General features: G+C 33.2%; 1 protein-coding gene across 2 annotated transcripts; it reads right to left on the reverse strand.

Moving 5' to 3' along the window:
* Positions 1-686: 686 nt before the first annotated feature.
* On the reverse strand, positions 687-12108 carry LOC114164287 (serine/threonine-protein kinase rio2-like). Of its 2 annotated transcripts, XM_028048895.2 has the most exons (14): positions 11783-12108; positions 9336-9525; positions 9174-9220; positions 9017-9087; positions 5528-5641; positions 5260-5435; positions 5087-5175; positions 4823-4940; positions 4635-4708; positions 3962-4009; positions 2645-2813; positions 2276-2392; positions 1699-1785; positions 687-1303 (listed from the first exon to the last, which is right to left on the reverse strand). In XM_028048895.2, the coding sequence occupies exons 2-14, from the start codon at positions 9417-9419 to the stop codon at positions 1115-1117; spliced, it is 1383 nt and encodes a 460-aa protein (XP_027904696.1). In that variant the 5' UTR covers positions 9420-9525; positions 11783-12108; the 3' UTR covers positions 687-1114. The 2 variants fall into 2 exon arrangements, with proteins under 2 accessions (XP_027904696.1, XP_085523076.1); XM_085666950.1 differs by lacking the exons at positions 9017-9087; positions 9174-9220; positions 9336-9525; positions 11783-12108 and adding an exon at positions 8241-8952.
* Positions 12109-13537: the final 1429 nt, after the last annotated feature.

The following is a 13537-nucleotide window of genomic DNA, read 5'->3' on the forward strand; positions in this document are numbered from 1 at the left end:
AAGCATATTGAGGTGAGGTGGTTGTCATTATATCCAAGAAACATTGACCAGCAATGTCATCTCTCTCACTTACATCTCTACTATTCTTCAAGTTGTTGAAATATTTACCAAATTTATGATTAGAAAGTGCCATCAGCTTCTTATTGGCAAATTATTGCTCAGCGTCAATTTGTAGAGCAATGTTAATATGTATAAATGTATTTAATAGATTACTTTATACCTTTTTATAGTTGTTAAGAATTCTAGTAATTACTCCAAGGAAATCTCCTGTAATCCTCCTCTTCTTCATTGTATATCTCCTTAAATCTCTCATATTTATGTAAAAGATATATTATACCACCTATTTAAAAAAAGAAAACTAACGAATGCAGTAAAACTTTTGTAAACAAAGAAATCGTGTCATATAATATGCTATTTTTTCCTTGATATTTTGACATACATAAAAGTATTGTGTACATATAGTCCTCCTGAATATAAAGGTTATCCGAAATAAAGTTAAAACTATATCATAAGAGACTTACACTGCACAAAACATTTATATACATATAAAACTACTAAAAAGTACTAAATCTTCTATACAACATCCTTTGTACTGCTGGACTACACTATTAGCTATATTAGCCGCACCATCCGCTCACGCATATAAGCAATCATTGCGAAACCAGACAACAAATAAAAGTGTAAGCTAGCAATATTTTATAACTGTCATATCTATAAATTTATAAGATTCAAGCTGTAATGCCAATCCAAACATTTTCGTGCAACATACATTTTCATTTAATCACATTTTACTCTAGACATAACCTATTCTAGACTCAATTCCAGAATAAATTGCTGCTTTCTAAGTCAAACAAAAAAATATAGGCTAATGTGACAGAATTTTCCAATAGAGAATGGCAAAATTTTCATTCAAATTAAATATAACACATAATATGAATATCCTCCAGAGGAGGGGTTCGACCATAACCCAGTTGCTTTCCAATGTCTGAACTTTTATATGTCGGAAGCTTGAACAAACTAAGGCAGTCTACCAAAACTTAATGCTGTCCGATAAATGGCACCATTGAAACTATGATTTCCTTCTTTAAGTTCACCCCATAAGGTCAATCATATGTCACCAGCTGCTCAACTGTTTCTGGATTTTAGAATTGTGAGATGACCTACCACCTTTGTCTTTGTAGGAATTTCTGGCTCCAGCAGTCTTCTGCCCCTTGCGAGCTGATGCTATGGCGCGTCGTCTTTGCTTATTCAAGCTCTTAACAAGTTCAGCTTCATTTTCCATTGCTTCTTCATTGTTTTCCTCCTGTGAATCAAAATTACCACCATTGAGGCTTTCATATAAAGGCCGAATAGCAAGCTTTCTATATAAACTAGAATAATATAAAACAAGAGGGAGACAATACAAGGAAATAATGTTCAACATTACGTCACTAGCAAATTTACAAAAATAAAATGAGCCTATGGTTGAGAAAAATCCAGATTCAGAATACCATACAAGTCACATCAAGAGTAGTGAAGAAATGCACTAGAACTCTGGAAGAGGATATGCATAATACATGCTGTTTCCCAAAATATTCATCAGGGATCAATGTTTAAGACTAGAAATTCTTTGAATTGAATATTATGAAGAGGAAAAGAAATCAGTACAAACATAGCATTGAGATAACCACCTAATAAAAAGAATAAAGCATTGCTTACATTATCACTTGCATCTTCCTTTTCAGATCCACTGCTTTCACGTGCTTCACAACTCTCCTCTCTCCTCTGACTCTCATATCCCTCATTCTGGTTAAAACAAAAACAGTCCTTCAATCAGCATGCATAATTTGACTCGCACAACTAATGAACTAGGCTTAAAAATCCATAGTAGAGTATGTATGCCCGCTAGTCAATGGACAAACTAAAACTAAACCAAATTTTGGATATTCAAATTTACATATCACAGTTCACTTATTATATCACAGAAGATACTATATTTAATATTTCGAACAATGAAAAATTTCAAGCTCAACCATCTCAAGAACAGAAAGAAACTTTGGTATTGTTTGTAAGTTCTATAGCACGAATCTGCTATGTTGTTACTTATAGTGCTCTTTGTATTTAGTTCATTCTTTATTGGGATACAACTTTCTCAACTCCCCAATTCATAGCTCAGCTTCTCACCGAAAAATCTCCCCTACAGGTAAGCGTATTTGTTTTATATTGTTTTATCTCTCTTTACATGTACATCTAACAACACACTTTTACATCTTTTGTATCCCTTTTATGACATTACCTGTTCCAACAAGTCTGAAGAATCACCGTCAATAGTGTATGCTTCATTCAGATCTTCTACTACGTCAACCTCTTCAGTATCTGAATTTGCATCACTCTCTGCCCCGCCTTCAATGAACTGCACATAGAGATTTGAATACCTTTGAGGCTGAACCAAATACAAAAATGAAAGCTTACCAATCTACGCACTATAACCAAAATAGGCAATTTTAATCCCCATGTATGATAATGATACTATGCTCCACCAGACGCTGGCTGTTGGCAACGAAGCCAGATAGGTGGAAAATATAAAAAGCAAAGTTATGTTGCCTTTTGAAAAGTAATCTCCATCTTCTTCCCCATCTCACAAAGAACAAGAAAAACAATATACCCTTTGAATATCTTCTTCGTCCTTTCTAGTAAAGCCACTGGCAGCAAGTTCCCTATCTAGAAAACCAGCACCTCTTTCTATTGCAGAAAAACAGGGTTTTCCAACTTCATCTCTCCCCTCATCTGAACCATCAATATCATCTAAGCTTTCTTCAAAAGAGAGATTGAACCTGAAACAAAGATGAGGGAACAATATGAAGATAACTGATTTATTAGCCAAATACTAGATATAAAAAACCTTTCAACAAGTTCAGCAACCAAAGATCTTTCATCCAAGCAGCAAAAACAGGACATGAAAACGAAATATGCAGAAGATACCATAAAACAAATGAAAAAATATTCAAATAATACTCAAAATACAGGAAAAAGGAATCACATAAATATATTTCCACAAGAGGATAGTTCATAGTAAAAACTACACGTTGGATATAGGTTATATATAGATGTAAATTAGACAGAAAAAATCCAAGAGCGTAAATGCAAAAAAAATTCCCAACATGAAGGTACCTTAGAGGCATATCTTCATTTGATGAAAGGATGAGAGAATGAAAGACAGAAAAGGATAGAAACTAGTCCCGTGTTTGGTTGTGAAGAAAGAAGGTGAGGGAAGAGAGAAAGTTTTGAAAAATAAATTTGAGGGAAAGCAGAAAGAAAGTAAAGTTCAAATTTTTATTTTTAGAAATCAGCTCTTCTCATTTTCCTTTCACTTCCTATCCTACCAAACAGGAAAAAGTATCATAGTTCGTGATTTTTCCTATTTATTTATTTTCTCTAACTTAAATCCCTTCCAAACACAGTGTAAGAATAGTCCAAATCTCTGACCATGTCCTTGATAATTTGTACTAAATGCACTTTCTAACAAGTTAGGCTAACTTGTATCACGGACATTCGTAGTTACTTGCTACTTAACTGAAGTTAAGTCTACAGTTCGGGCAATTGATATGAGAATATCATTTCTATATTTCTATTTTCTTCTACCATTTTACCTACCTAAGATAAACAAACAAGAAATAAAAGAGACAATATAATTTAGAGGGCTTGAAAACACTCCTCTTATGATCTCATATTTATAATGATAGAATTCTGATACAATGAGAAGATGGAAGATCAAATATCAGAAGTCGATCAGAAGTCTGAACTAGAAACCTAGGTACAACTCAAAGGTACAGCAGGTAGTGATTTCCAATACAACTACTTCCTACTCAGGTTTAATACTTATTCTAACAATTTTAAATTATAAAGATACAAAAATATTAAAAATAATATGCAAAAGTGACTTTATTGTTGACAAATACATGATTCCAGAACATCTACCTACCTTTTCCTGAAAAACTTAAAGATGCATTCAACATCACGGTCAAAGTACCTGAAACAAGGATAAATAATATATAGTTAAGCAAGAAATAAAATATACTCTGTTTTAACATGACACTCATACAATATAAGCATTTTTTACTAATTGAAAATTTTCAAAATTTTATTTTCACAATGAATACTGACTTTCAAATTAATATCCCCACATACAACTTTCAAATGATAGCAAATCTAAGATAAATCTATAAGATTATCCCCAAAAAATTAGAAGTTAGAAAAGTTCTATTACCATATTCTAATTCATAAATTGAAAAAAAATGCAAAAATAAATCTAAAAATCGTATTAATAAGGTTTAACCTGTTGAACTTATACCTAGATTTAAAGACATGAATTTGCATAGATGATTTAATTACATGAATAAATTACAAAAAAAAAAAAAAAGTCTTTTTCAGGGATGAAGTAGGTTGAACTATGAGAGAGATATTAGTTATTTGAACACTGTGTGTTAGCCCATTAAATTCTTATTAAGTGTGATTAGAATGTGAAATGACCCGCAAATTTTGTAAACTACATTACCAAATAACAAAACAAAAGTTAGTAAAGTGACAGGGTAGCTTGGAACTGTTATAACAAGTCAAAAGAAATTTACGAGAAAGACATACAAGGAGACACTTACATCTGTGCATTACGGTGTGACACAGATACCATTTGTGGAAAGTCAATCATGGTAACTTTTTCATCATCGTCAATCTACAATGAATGGAACTCCAAGTGTAAACTAGATTTGAAAACCAACCGGCTGACATTTAATGAAATAAAATTGAGAATCTTTTTTGGTCCTTATGCAGACAAGTCAAAGCATACCATGATATTGAATTCATTGAAATCACAATGAATAAGGCCATGTTCAGCCAACCGAACAACTAGACCAATAATTGTCTCAAAAACTGTCTCTGGATTCTGTAACTCCTTCACCTGAACACTGCATTTGAAAAACCAAATACACAAAGCAAGCAATTGTTACCAAAACCAGCAAAAACGGTAAAAGAAAGACTAGAAACAAGAAAACCAGCTAAAGAAAAACAAACGCAAGAAAAAACATAAGCACAAGTAATGAAGGACACCTACAGAGGATAACCCTGAACAAGTGACATGACAACACAATGTCTATTGTGCTCTACAGCATTTGGAACAGGAAAGCCATGGGTTTCTAAAGCCTGCTCAAGCAAACATGTGTCAGTGACTAGATAGAAAATTAAACAAAAAATAAAATAATTCAAGTATAGGGGGGGAGGTAAAACCTTCATGAAAGCAAATTCTTTAAGGGCAGCAAGGCGAGACAAATAGAGCCAATTATAACTACTTCGATGTCTCAAGTAGTCACGCTTAGATTTGACAGCTCTAAAAGAAACTCTACCAAGTCTATGCAACTTCATGGCCAAAACAGTTCCATCTTCCTGGGCAACCTCAAATATATCTAGCAGAGCACAAATGCCAGCGTAATTAGCAAAAAGAATGAAATGTGATTGGATGAAGAGCACCAAATTAGAAGAATATTAACTAAAATACCAGATTCCTTTCCAACACCAATCTGACGACCAACAGCAACAAACACTCCTTTGTTCACCATAGTTTTAATGGCAAGAAAATCATAGCCAAGATAGGTAAGGCGGAATCCATCATCTACAACAATGAAGCCAAAGTTAGTAACGACTATTGGACATGTGTCATTCTGGGATGAGTGTGGAAAAGTACAATAATCCACAAAAAGAAATGAATATTTGAAGGACTGTGAGGGATAAAGGAAAAGGAGATGAATTTGCAGGTTCGTTCCTAGTTCTGAATATTCTCTTCCTCTGTAAATATGTTTGTCTTCTCTCTAAATTCTTACAAATTCTTACCAAAGGTTTGTGGAATATGAATTATGACACAAATGGAGGAATGGAATGATGTCTCTTATTTCGAATTATTAGGCTGTAGAATTGGATATTTACCAATTGCTTTTGTATGGACTTCATACTATTATCTGTATGAGTTAGATATATTGCGTTTTATGTTAATTAGGGAAATATAGCATCTATTGTTTATTAGAGAAACATAGACATTGTTTGATATTGGTAGATAATGTTGATATTGTATGTAACAATATCTTCTATTTACCATATTTATATTTGGTTGTCATATATACTTGTATCACTCTTTATTATAAATATATTCACCCTATGTGTATTTTAGATACAAGAGAGATTAACCCTATACAGTTTTTCTCGATATTTAACATGGTATCAGAGTCATGGTTTAAAGCCTATCCTAGCTAAAATTGGGACGATTGTTCCACTCGTTATTTGAACCGCAATCAGAGCACCCAATAATGTCGAATCCCACACACGAGATGTATATATTTCGACATGAGGGAGGTGTGTTGAAAATCTCACATTGACTAGAGATAAGGCCAATTGACAATATATAAGTAGGTGCAAACCTCACCTTACAAGCTGGTTTTGTAGAGTTGAGTTAGGCTTAAAGTTCTCTTTTTAACAATATGTATTTACCAATTGTGACCCACTATGGACTTAATATTGTTATTCACAATCATTAGCTATTCTAAACAAAATTTTTTCTGCTGTTTAAGCCATTCAAAGAACTTCAATTTACCTAGACTAATATGATCATATTATTCTTTTTAAAGGCAAATTGTAGAAGTAATTAGTATATCTAGGCAATCATTATGTGTAAGCTAGGAGGTTGAGTGTGGATAACCTCTACACCTAGCACCTAGTTGTAGCCTTTAATGTTTCAACTTCCTTGTATCTCCTTTATCATTTATATAAATATCAGGAACAGTAGAGGGGATTAATCAAGCCCTCAAGCATATCTTTGTCTATTTTAATCTCAACTTGGTATCAGAGCAAGTCGATCCTGCCCTGGTTTCGCCAACGACCACTGGATCTGGAGCGCCTCTCCGAGCGACAACCACCCCCACCAGTGCCGGAACCAGCCTCACGCATCGCGTTCTACTGATCGGAACGTCACAACGCCACCTTCGTAGCTCTCGCCAGAGCCTTCTGCTGCTGTTCTGACCCTCAAAACTCTGATTTAGTGAGGTCCAGACGTCACCCTTGCGGACATCTCCCTCGGTCGTTTAAAAATCTCCATTGTTTTTTGTGTTTCTGCTCTCTGTTTTTGTTCCCTTGATCAGAAATGGCCTCTGGAAGTGTTATTTCTTTCTCTAAAAGTCCTTCCATTACTTCCGAGAAGCTAGATGGACAAAATTACCTCTCTTGGTCCGAGTTGAGATTAAAACAGACAAAGATATGCTTGAGGGCTTGATTAGTCCCCTTTACTGTTCCTTATATTTATATTGTTGGAAGTCTTACATCGACTAGAGATAAGGCCAATTCACAATATATAAGTGAGGTGCAAACCTCACCTTATAAGCCGGTTTTGTGGGGTTGAGTTAGGCTTAAAACCCACTTCTAACATGATATTAGAGCCAAGTTAGAGCCTATCCTAGCGAACTTTCTTGGACATTCTATTCCACCCGATATCGGACCGCTAACGGACCACCCACTAATTTCTTGTCCCACGCACGAGATAAATATACCTCGGCGTGAGAGGGTGTGTTGGAAGTTCCACATCGACTAAAGATAAGACCAATTCACAATATATAAGTGAGGTGCAAACCTCACCTTATAAGCCGGTTTTGTAGGGTTGAGTTAGGCTTAGAACCCACTTCTAACATATATAAATGATAAAGGAGATACAAGGAAGTTGAAATATTAAAGGCTACAACTAGGTGCTAGGTGTAGAGATTATCCAACACTCAACCTCCTAGCTTACACATAATGATTGCCTAGATATACTAATTACTTCTATACTCCCCCTCAAGCTGGAGCATACAAATTGTATGTACCCAGCTTGGAACAAATAAACTATATCTGAGGTCCCCTTAATGACTTGGTCAACATATCTGCGAGTTGGTCATTCTATCCCACAAACTCAGTACATATTTCCTTTGCCAACAACTTTTCACGAACAAAATGACAGTTTATTTCTATATGTTTTGTTCTCTCGTGAAACATTGGATTTTAAGCAATGTGGAGAGCAGCTTGATTATCGCAATACATCTTCATAGTCTGGATGTCACAAAAATTAAGTTCTTGAAGTATTTGCTTCACCCATATAAGTTCACATGTTAGTGATGCCATGGCTCTATATTCAGCTTCAGTTGTCGATCTAGCCACTACACTCTACTTCTTACTTTTCCATGAAATAATATTACCTCCAAGGAATACACAGTATCCAATAGTAGATCGTCTATCCATAGGAGATCCTGCCCAATCCGCATCACAATATCCAGAGACATGAAAACTTCCTCTATCTTCATATAACAACCCTTGCCCGGGAGCCTTTTTTAGGTACCTTAGAATGCGGATGATAGAATTCCAATGGCCAACACATGGAGACTGCATAAACTGACTAAATACTCCAACTGCAAAGGATAGATCTAGCCTTGTAATGGTGAGGTAAAGTAGTTTTCCGACCAGCCTCCTGTATCTTTCAGGGTCAAGAATAATTCACCTTCTTCAGTTGTTAACTTTTGATTTGGGTCCATAGGACTCTCTACTGGTTTACAATCAATCATACCAGTTTCTTGTAGTATATCAAGAGCATACTTCCTTTGAGAGATAACAATGCCATGTTTAGACTGTGCCACTTCAATGCCCAAGAAGTATTTGAGGCTTCCCAAATCCTTGGTTTGAAAATGCCTACACAAGTGCTCCTTTAATTGAGATATGCCAACAATATCATTTCCTGTAATGACTATATCATCAACATACACTATTAGGTAGATACATTTCCCAGGAGAAGTATGTGAGTAAAAGACCGAGTGATCTGCCTCACTGCGTCTTAACCCAAAACTTTGAACAATTGAGCTAAATTTTCCAAACCATGCACTGTATAAAGAGCGATGCAATTTGCACACCATACCTAGACTAATATGATCATATTGTTCTTTTTAAAGGCAAATAATAATAGAGATTAGAAGGAACAAACATTTAGAAGAGTCATGATGCAACAACTTGTGCTTGAGCAAATTCTTCAAAACCTTGTACGTGCCTCCATGCCTACAAACATTAACATAAAAATTAGTAACAAGAATGAAAATAAAACATTGTAAAGGGAATGAATGCAGAAGAATATTGAGAGTTACTTGAGACGTGCAATTCGGTCGATGAGTTCCGTGGGAACGATTTCATGCTGCAGCCAAGGGAGAATTTCATTAACTTAAGCTCAAAAATTCAAAACAAATGGTAATTAAATTGAAAATAAAAAATATTGAAATGTTGTAAGAGGTGAAGAGAGAGAAACACACATTCCTCATGCCCAATTCAACAGCGGTGAGAACCCTAAAATCATCTTTGGATAGATATCTTAACACATCCACATCGAGCTTCATTCTGAATTGAGGTTAGTGCATGCGTTCAGAGGTGGCTTGCACAGAGCTGATGACAGGAAGGTTTGCTCGTGGAGGAGGTGCCTCACTGAATGGTGCGTGTGGCAGCCTGCAGCAATTAGGTTAGACTTCAATGTGAGTGCAACAATTGGAAGGACCATTTTTACTTTAGAAATTTACGTTGCAGAGTATGTGTTCCCCAGAATAAAGAAAAAAGGAATCAAAGATTAGTATTGGTTCATAAACAAATACTTCATTGGCCTTGTGTATTTCTTTTGGAGTGTTTCTTTCTACATCTCACAAATTTCTTCACTACTTCCTATTCATTTCAGAATATATTTTTCATATATTAGAAGGTGGTAAGAAAAATTTGTAGGTGTTCAAATGCGTGGTTTGAATTCTTTGGGAAATGAACTATGTACCCTTAACTAAGGGCGGCAAAACAAGCCACCCGGCCCCTTTTGGTCCGCCTGCAACTGGCCTGCCACAGCTAAACGAACTGTAATTCATGACCCATCCAGCCACAAGGCAGGCTAGCACGCCATTTCTTCAGTTGTTTTTTTCTTGTTTTATTTTCAGGATTTTTCTTTGGTTTTGGACCTAAGTTTATTTGTTTGCAGTCATGATATCACTTTTTGGACAATAAAAAGGCAAGGTACACTAATCAAATTAAATCAAACTTTATTATTCCAACCAAAAAAGGTTCAACACCTAACAAAATATGGTCAACATTAACATACTCGAACAAATAGAATGAGATATAAAGGAATTAATGTAAACAAAGTTCAATTGACAACTGCTAATCTTTTATCTCAAAAGCGTCACATCCCTATCCAAAAGCACCAAAAAGGAACTCATGCGTTATAATAAAACATCAAGTGTCAACAATTCAATTATCCAAGACCAAGTCACATTAAACATCACAACAACGTTTCAAGTCATCAACAATTCAACATAACATAACATAGTAAATCACAATAACATCACAGATAGGTTTATTAATGGACTCATCCATTCTTTCTAATGTTCAACCCTGTTTTAAATTAATAAATAAACTCAATTCCTAACATGCGCTCTAAATTAAAGATTCAAATGAAAGCAATCGATATGTAAGAGATAAGTAACAGCACCAACCAAGCAGCAACACCAAGCAATTAATTTAACCAGACAATCTAACATCTAAAAGAAAGTTTGATACCATATGTAACGGGAAAGTGAACATTAACCCCAAATGTTATAGTTTGAATTCTTTTAAGAAAATAGCTTAAGAATATTAATTAACATTTACCTGAAAAAATATAAATTTAAAATATTCACTGCTAATAATTATATATCATGAACTAGTCATTCTAAAATGACTAAACAGCCATAACATAGTACTTAAGTTATCAAATAGAGAAATTTCAGGTTTATGTGGAAACTTTAGAGAGGTAACAAATAGCCTAAGAAAAAGAAACATAGGAGTAAAATAACAGAGAAGAAGAGTGAGTTGGGGGTGTGGGGCAGTGGGCAGAAGGCTACAGTAATTGTCCTTTGACTTGAATATTTGAGTTGAAGATTGTGAATGTAGTGTCACAGAATTAATTATATCTAAAGTAGAGGATAAAAACCAAGTCCCATGTTGTGAGTGCAGTCTAAAAACCAAGTCTCATGACATGTAGAAAAAGTAGATCACAATTCCCGAAAGAGGATGTAACTCTTTTCTTCGATAGATCAACAAATCAGGGCTGAAAACTAAAAAAAAAAAATAACAATCCCAAACCTACAAACATAATGCAAACAGAAAAACATAGAATTTACTTACAAAGAAAGAAACTTGTATAGACATTACCTTTTTTTCATAAAATTTATATTTAAAGTAGAGGTTATTTTTGGAGATAAGTTAACCACAATCGTGAGTGTAGTGTAAAAACCAAGTCCCCTACATGTAGAAGAAGTAGTTCACACCTATAATATCCTAATCCATGGCTCTTGTATTATGGGTCAGTTACAAGAAGCATGCAATGGATTCGTAAATGAAATGGTATCAAATAACATCAAGCAAAATGCCTATCCCTATAATAAACTCATTGATGCACTAGGTAAAGAAGAAGGGAGAAAGAAGCCAAAAATGTGTGTGATGGTGAAAGATGGTGTAAAACCTGATATTGTTACTTCTAAGACTTTAATGAACGGATATTACATAGTTAATAAGATGAAGACAACGAAAGAGGAATTCAATCCTATGACCCAGATGGGGTAACTCCAATGGACAATGTAAGAATAGCATGCCGGATGCATTTTGATTGTTGTAACACCTTTGTCTCCTCTGAAATTGCATTTTTACAGTAGAATTAATCAATGAATTTGAGAAAGGAAAAGCGAACCTAGAGTGAAAGATCCTTGTCGGTAATCAAGGACTATACAACGTCGTTGTGGTGTTATTGGCTACGAAAAATGCTTGGCTCCGTCCGTTAGTGGCAAGGCGCCGCGCAAGATTCTTTGGCTCCGTTGGCAGCGTGGCGGTGGCGAGACCGGAAGGAAGAGGGAAGGTCGTGGAGTGGACCGGCGGCGATGCAAGATTGAGTGAACCAAACCCTAACTTTTTTTTTCCAGAATCCAATTGAGTGGTCGGTGCACGGGCGTGGTTTTAGCGGCAGAAGTAGTAGCACAAGGTGACGCTGCCACTGGTAGAAACTTTTACTTGCGATATACCTATATCGAAATTAATTTCTGGCGACCGGGCTAATTTTTATAAAGCTTAAATATATATTTGATTTATTGTTTTTATTTAATTTGATTTTTATTTTTATTTTACATTTTTCTATGTTATATTTTTTTAAAATTATGATTAATTTAGTTTTTTTTATTAAATACTTAATGTTTTTGAACATTACATGTTACATGTCAGTATCTGGTTTTTTTTTTAAGTTTTTTAAAGTTTTTTAAAATTGTTTTTAATTTTTTTAATTTCAAAAAAATTGTCCATGTGTCAAGTTACAATTGTGTCACGTGTCAACGCTAATGTTATGTGTCAGTTTGTGGTTGTATTATTTCTTTTTGTTCAATTTAGTCTCAATATTCATTACTTTTATTCAATTTAGTCCATATATTCGTTATTTTCATTTAATTTAGTCCCAAATTTTATTATAATAGAACCATTCAATTTTTAAAATTGAAATTATTATTAATTATTTTTTAACTTTAATTATAAATTATAATATTTAATTATAAATTGAATATAATTCTTAGAATCAATTGTTAAATAAAATATAATTATTTAAATATTATTAAAATTTAAAAAATATATATTAACATTTATAAAATTCACATTTAAATTTAAAATATTTAATATTTTTATTGTATTTTAGATATTAAAACCTAAAATATTTTATATTTAAATGTTAATTTTAAAAATATTAGTTTACTTTTCTAAAATATTTTGAATATTTAAAATATTTTTATATATCAATTTTAAAAGTATTTTAGAATATAAATATTAGAAAAAAAGTTTAATAACTATATTCTTATAATATTTTAAATAATTATATTCTATTTAGCAATTGAATATAAGAATTTTATTCAATTTATAATTAAATTTAATAATTTATAATTGAATTTAAAAAATAATAAATTCAAATGTCAATTTTAGAAAAAATATTAATATTTGTATAAAAGATATTAAATTTAGTGTCAATTTGAAGGAGACAAAATTGATTTATTTTAATAATAATTGAGACTAAATTGAACAAAAATAACGAATATAGAAACTAAATTGAACAAAAAAAATAATACTACCACAAACTGACACGTGGCACTATGAAGCATAATTGTGACTTGACATGTGAACAAATTTTTTGAAATTAAAAAAATTAAAAAAAATTTAAAAAAAATTTAAAAAAAATTAAAAAAAAATTAAAAAAAAAATCAAAAAAACCAGGAGCTGACACATGGCATGTAATGTTAAAAAACGTTAACTATTTAAACACAGTTAGTGAAAAGGAACAAATTGACCACAATTTGACGAAAATAGGAGCTAATTGAACACAAAACAAAAATAAGCACCAAATTAAATAAAAACAACAAAAATAGGGACCAAATGTATATTTAAGCCTTTTATTTACAGCAAGGAAACCTTTTTA

Source organism: Vigna unguiculata, chromosome 9, assembly GCF_037176805.1.
Source record: "Vigna unguiculata cultivar grain cowpea cultivar isolate G323 ecotype 2 chromosome 9, ASM3717680v1, whole genome shotgun sequence".
Taxonomy (NCBI): domain Eukaryota; kingdom Viridiplantae; phylum Streptophyta; class Magnoliopsida; order Fabales; family Fabaceae; genus Vigna; species Vigna unguiculata.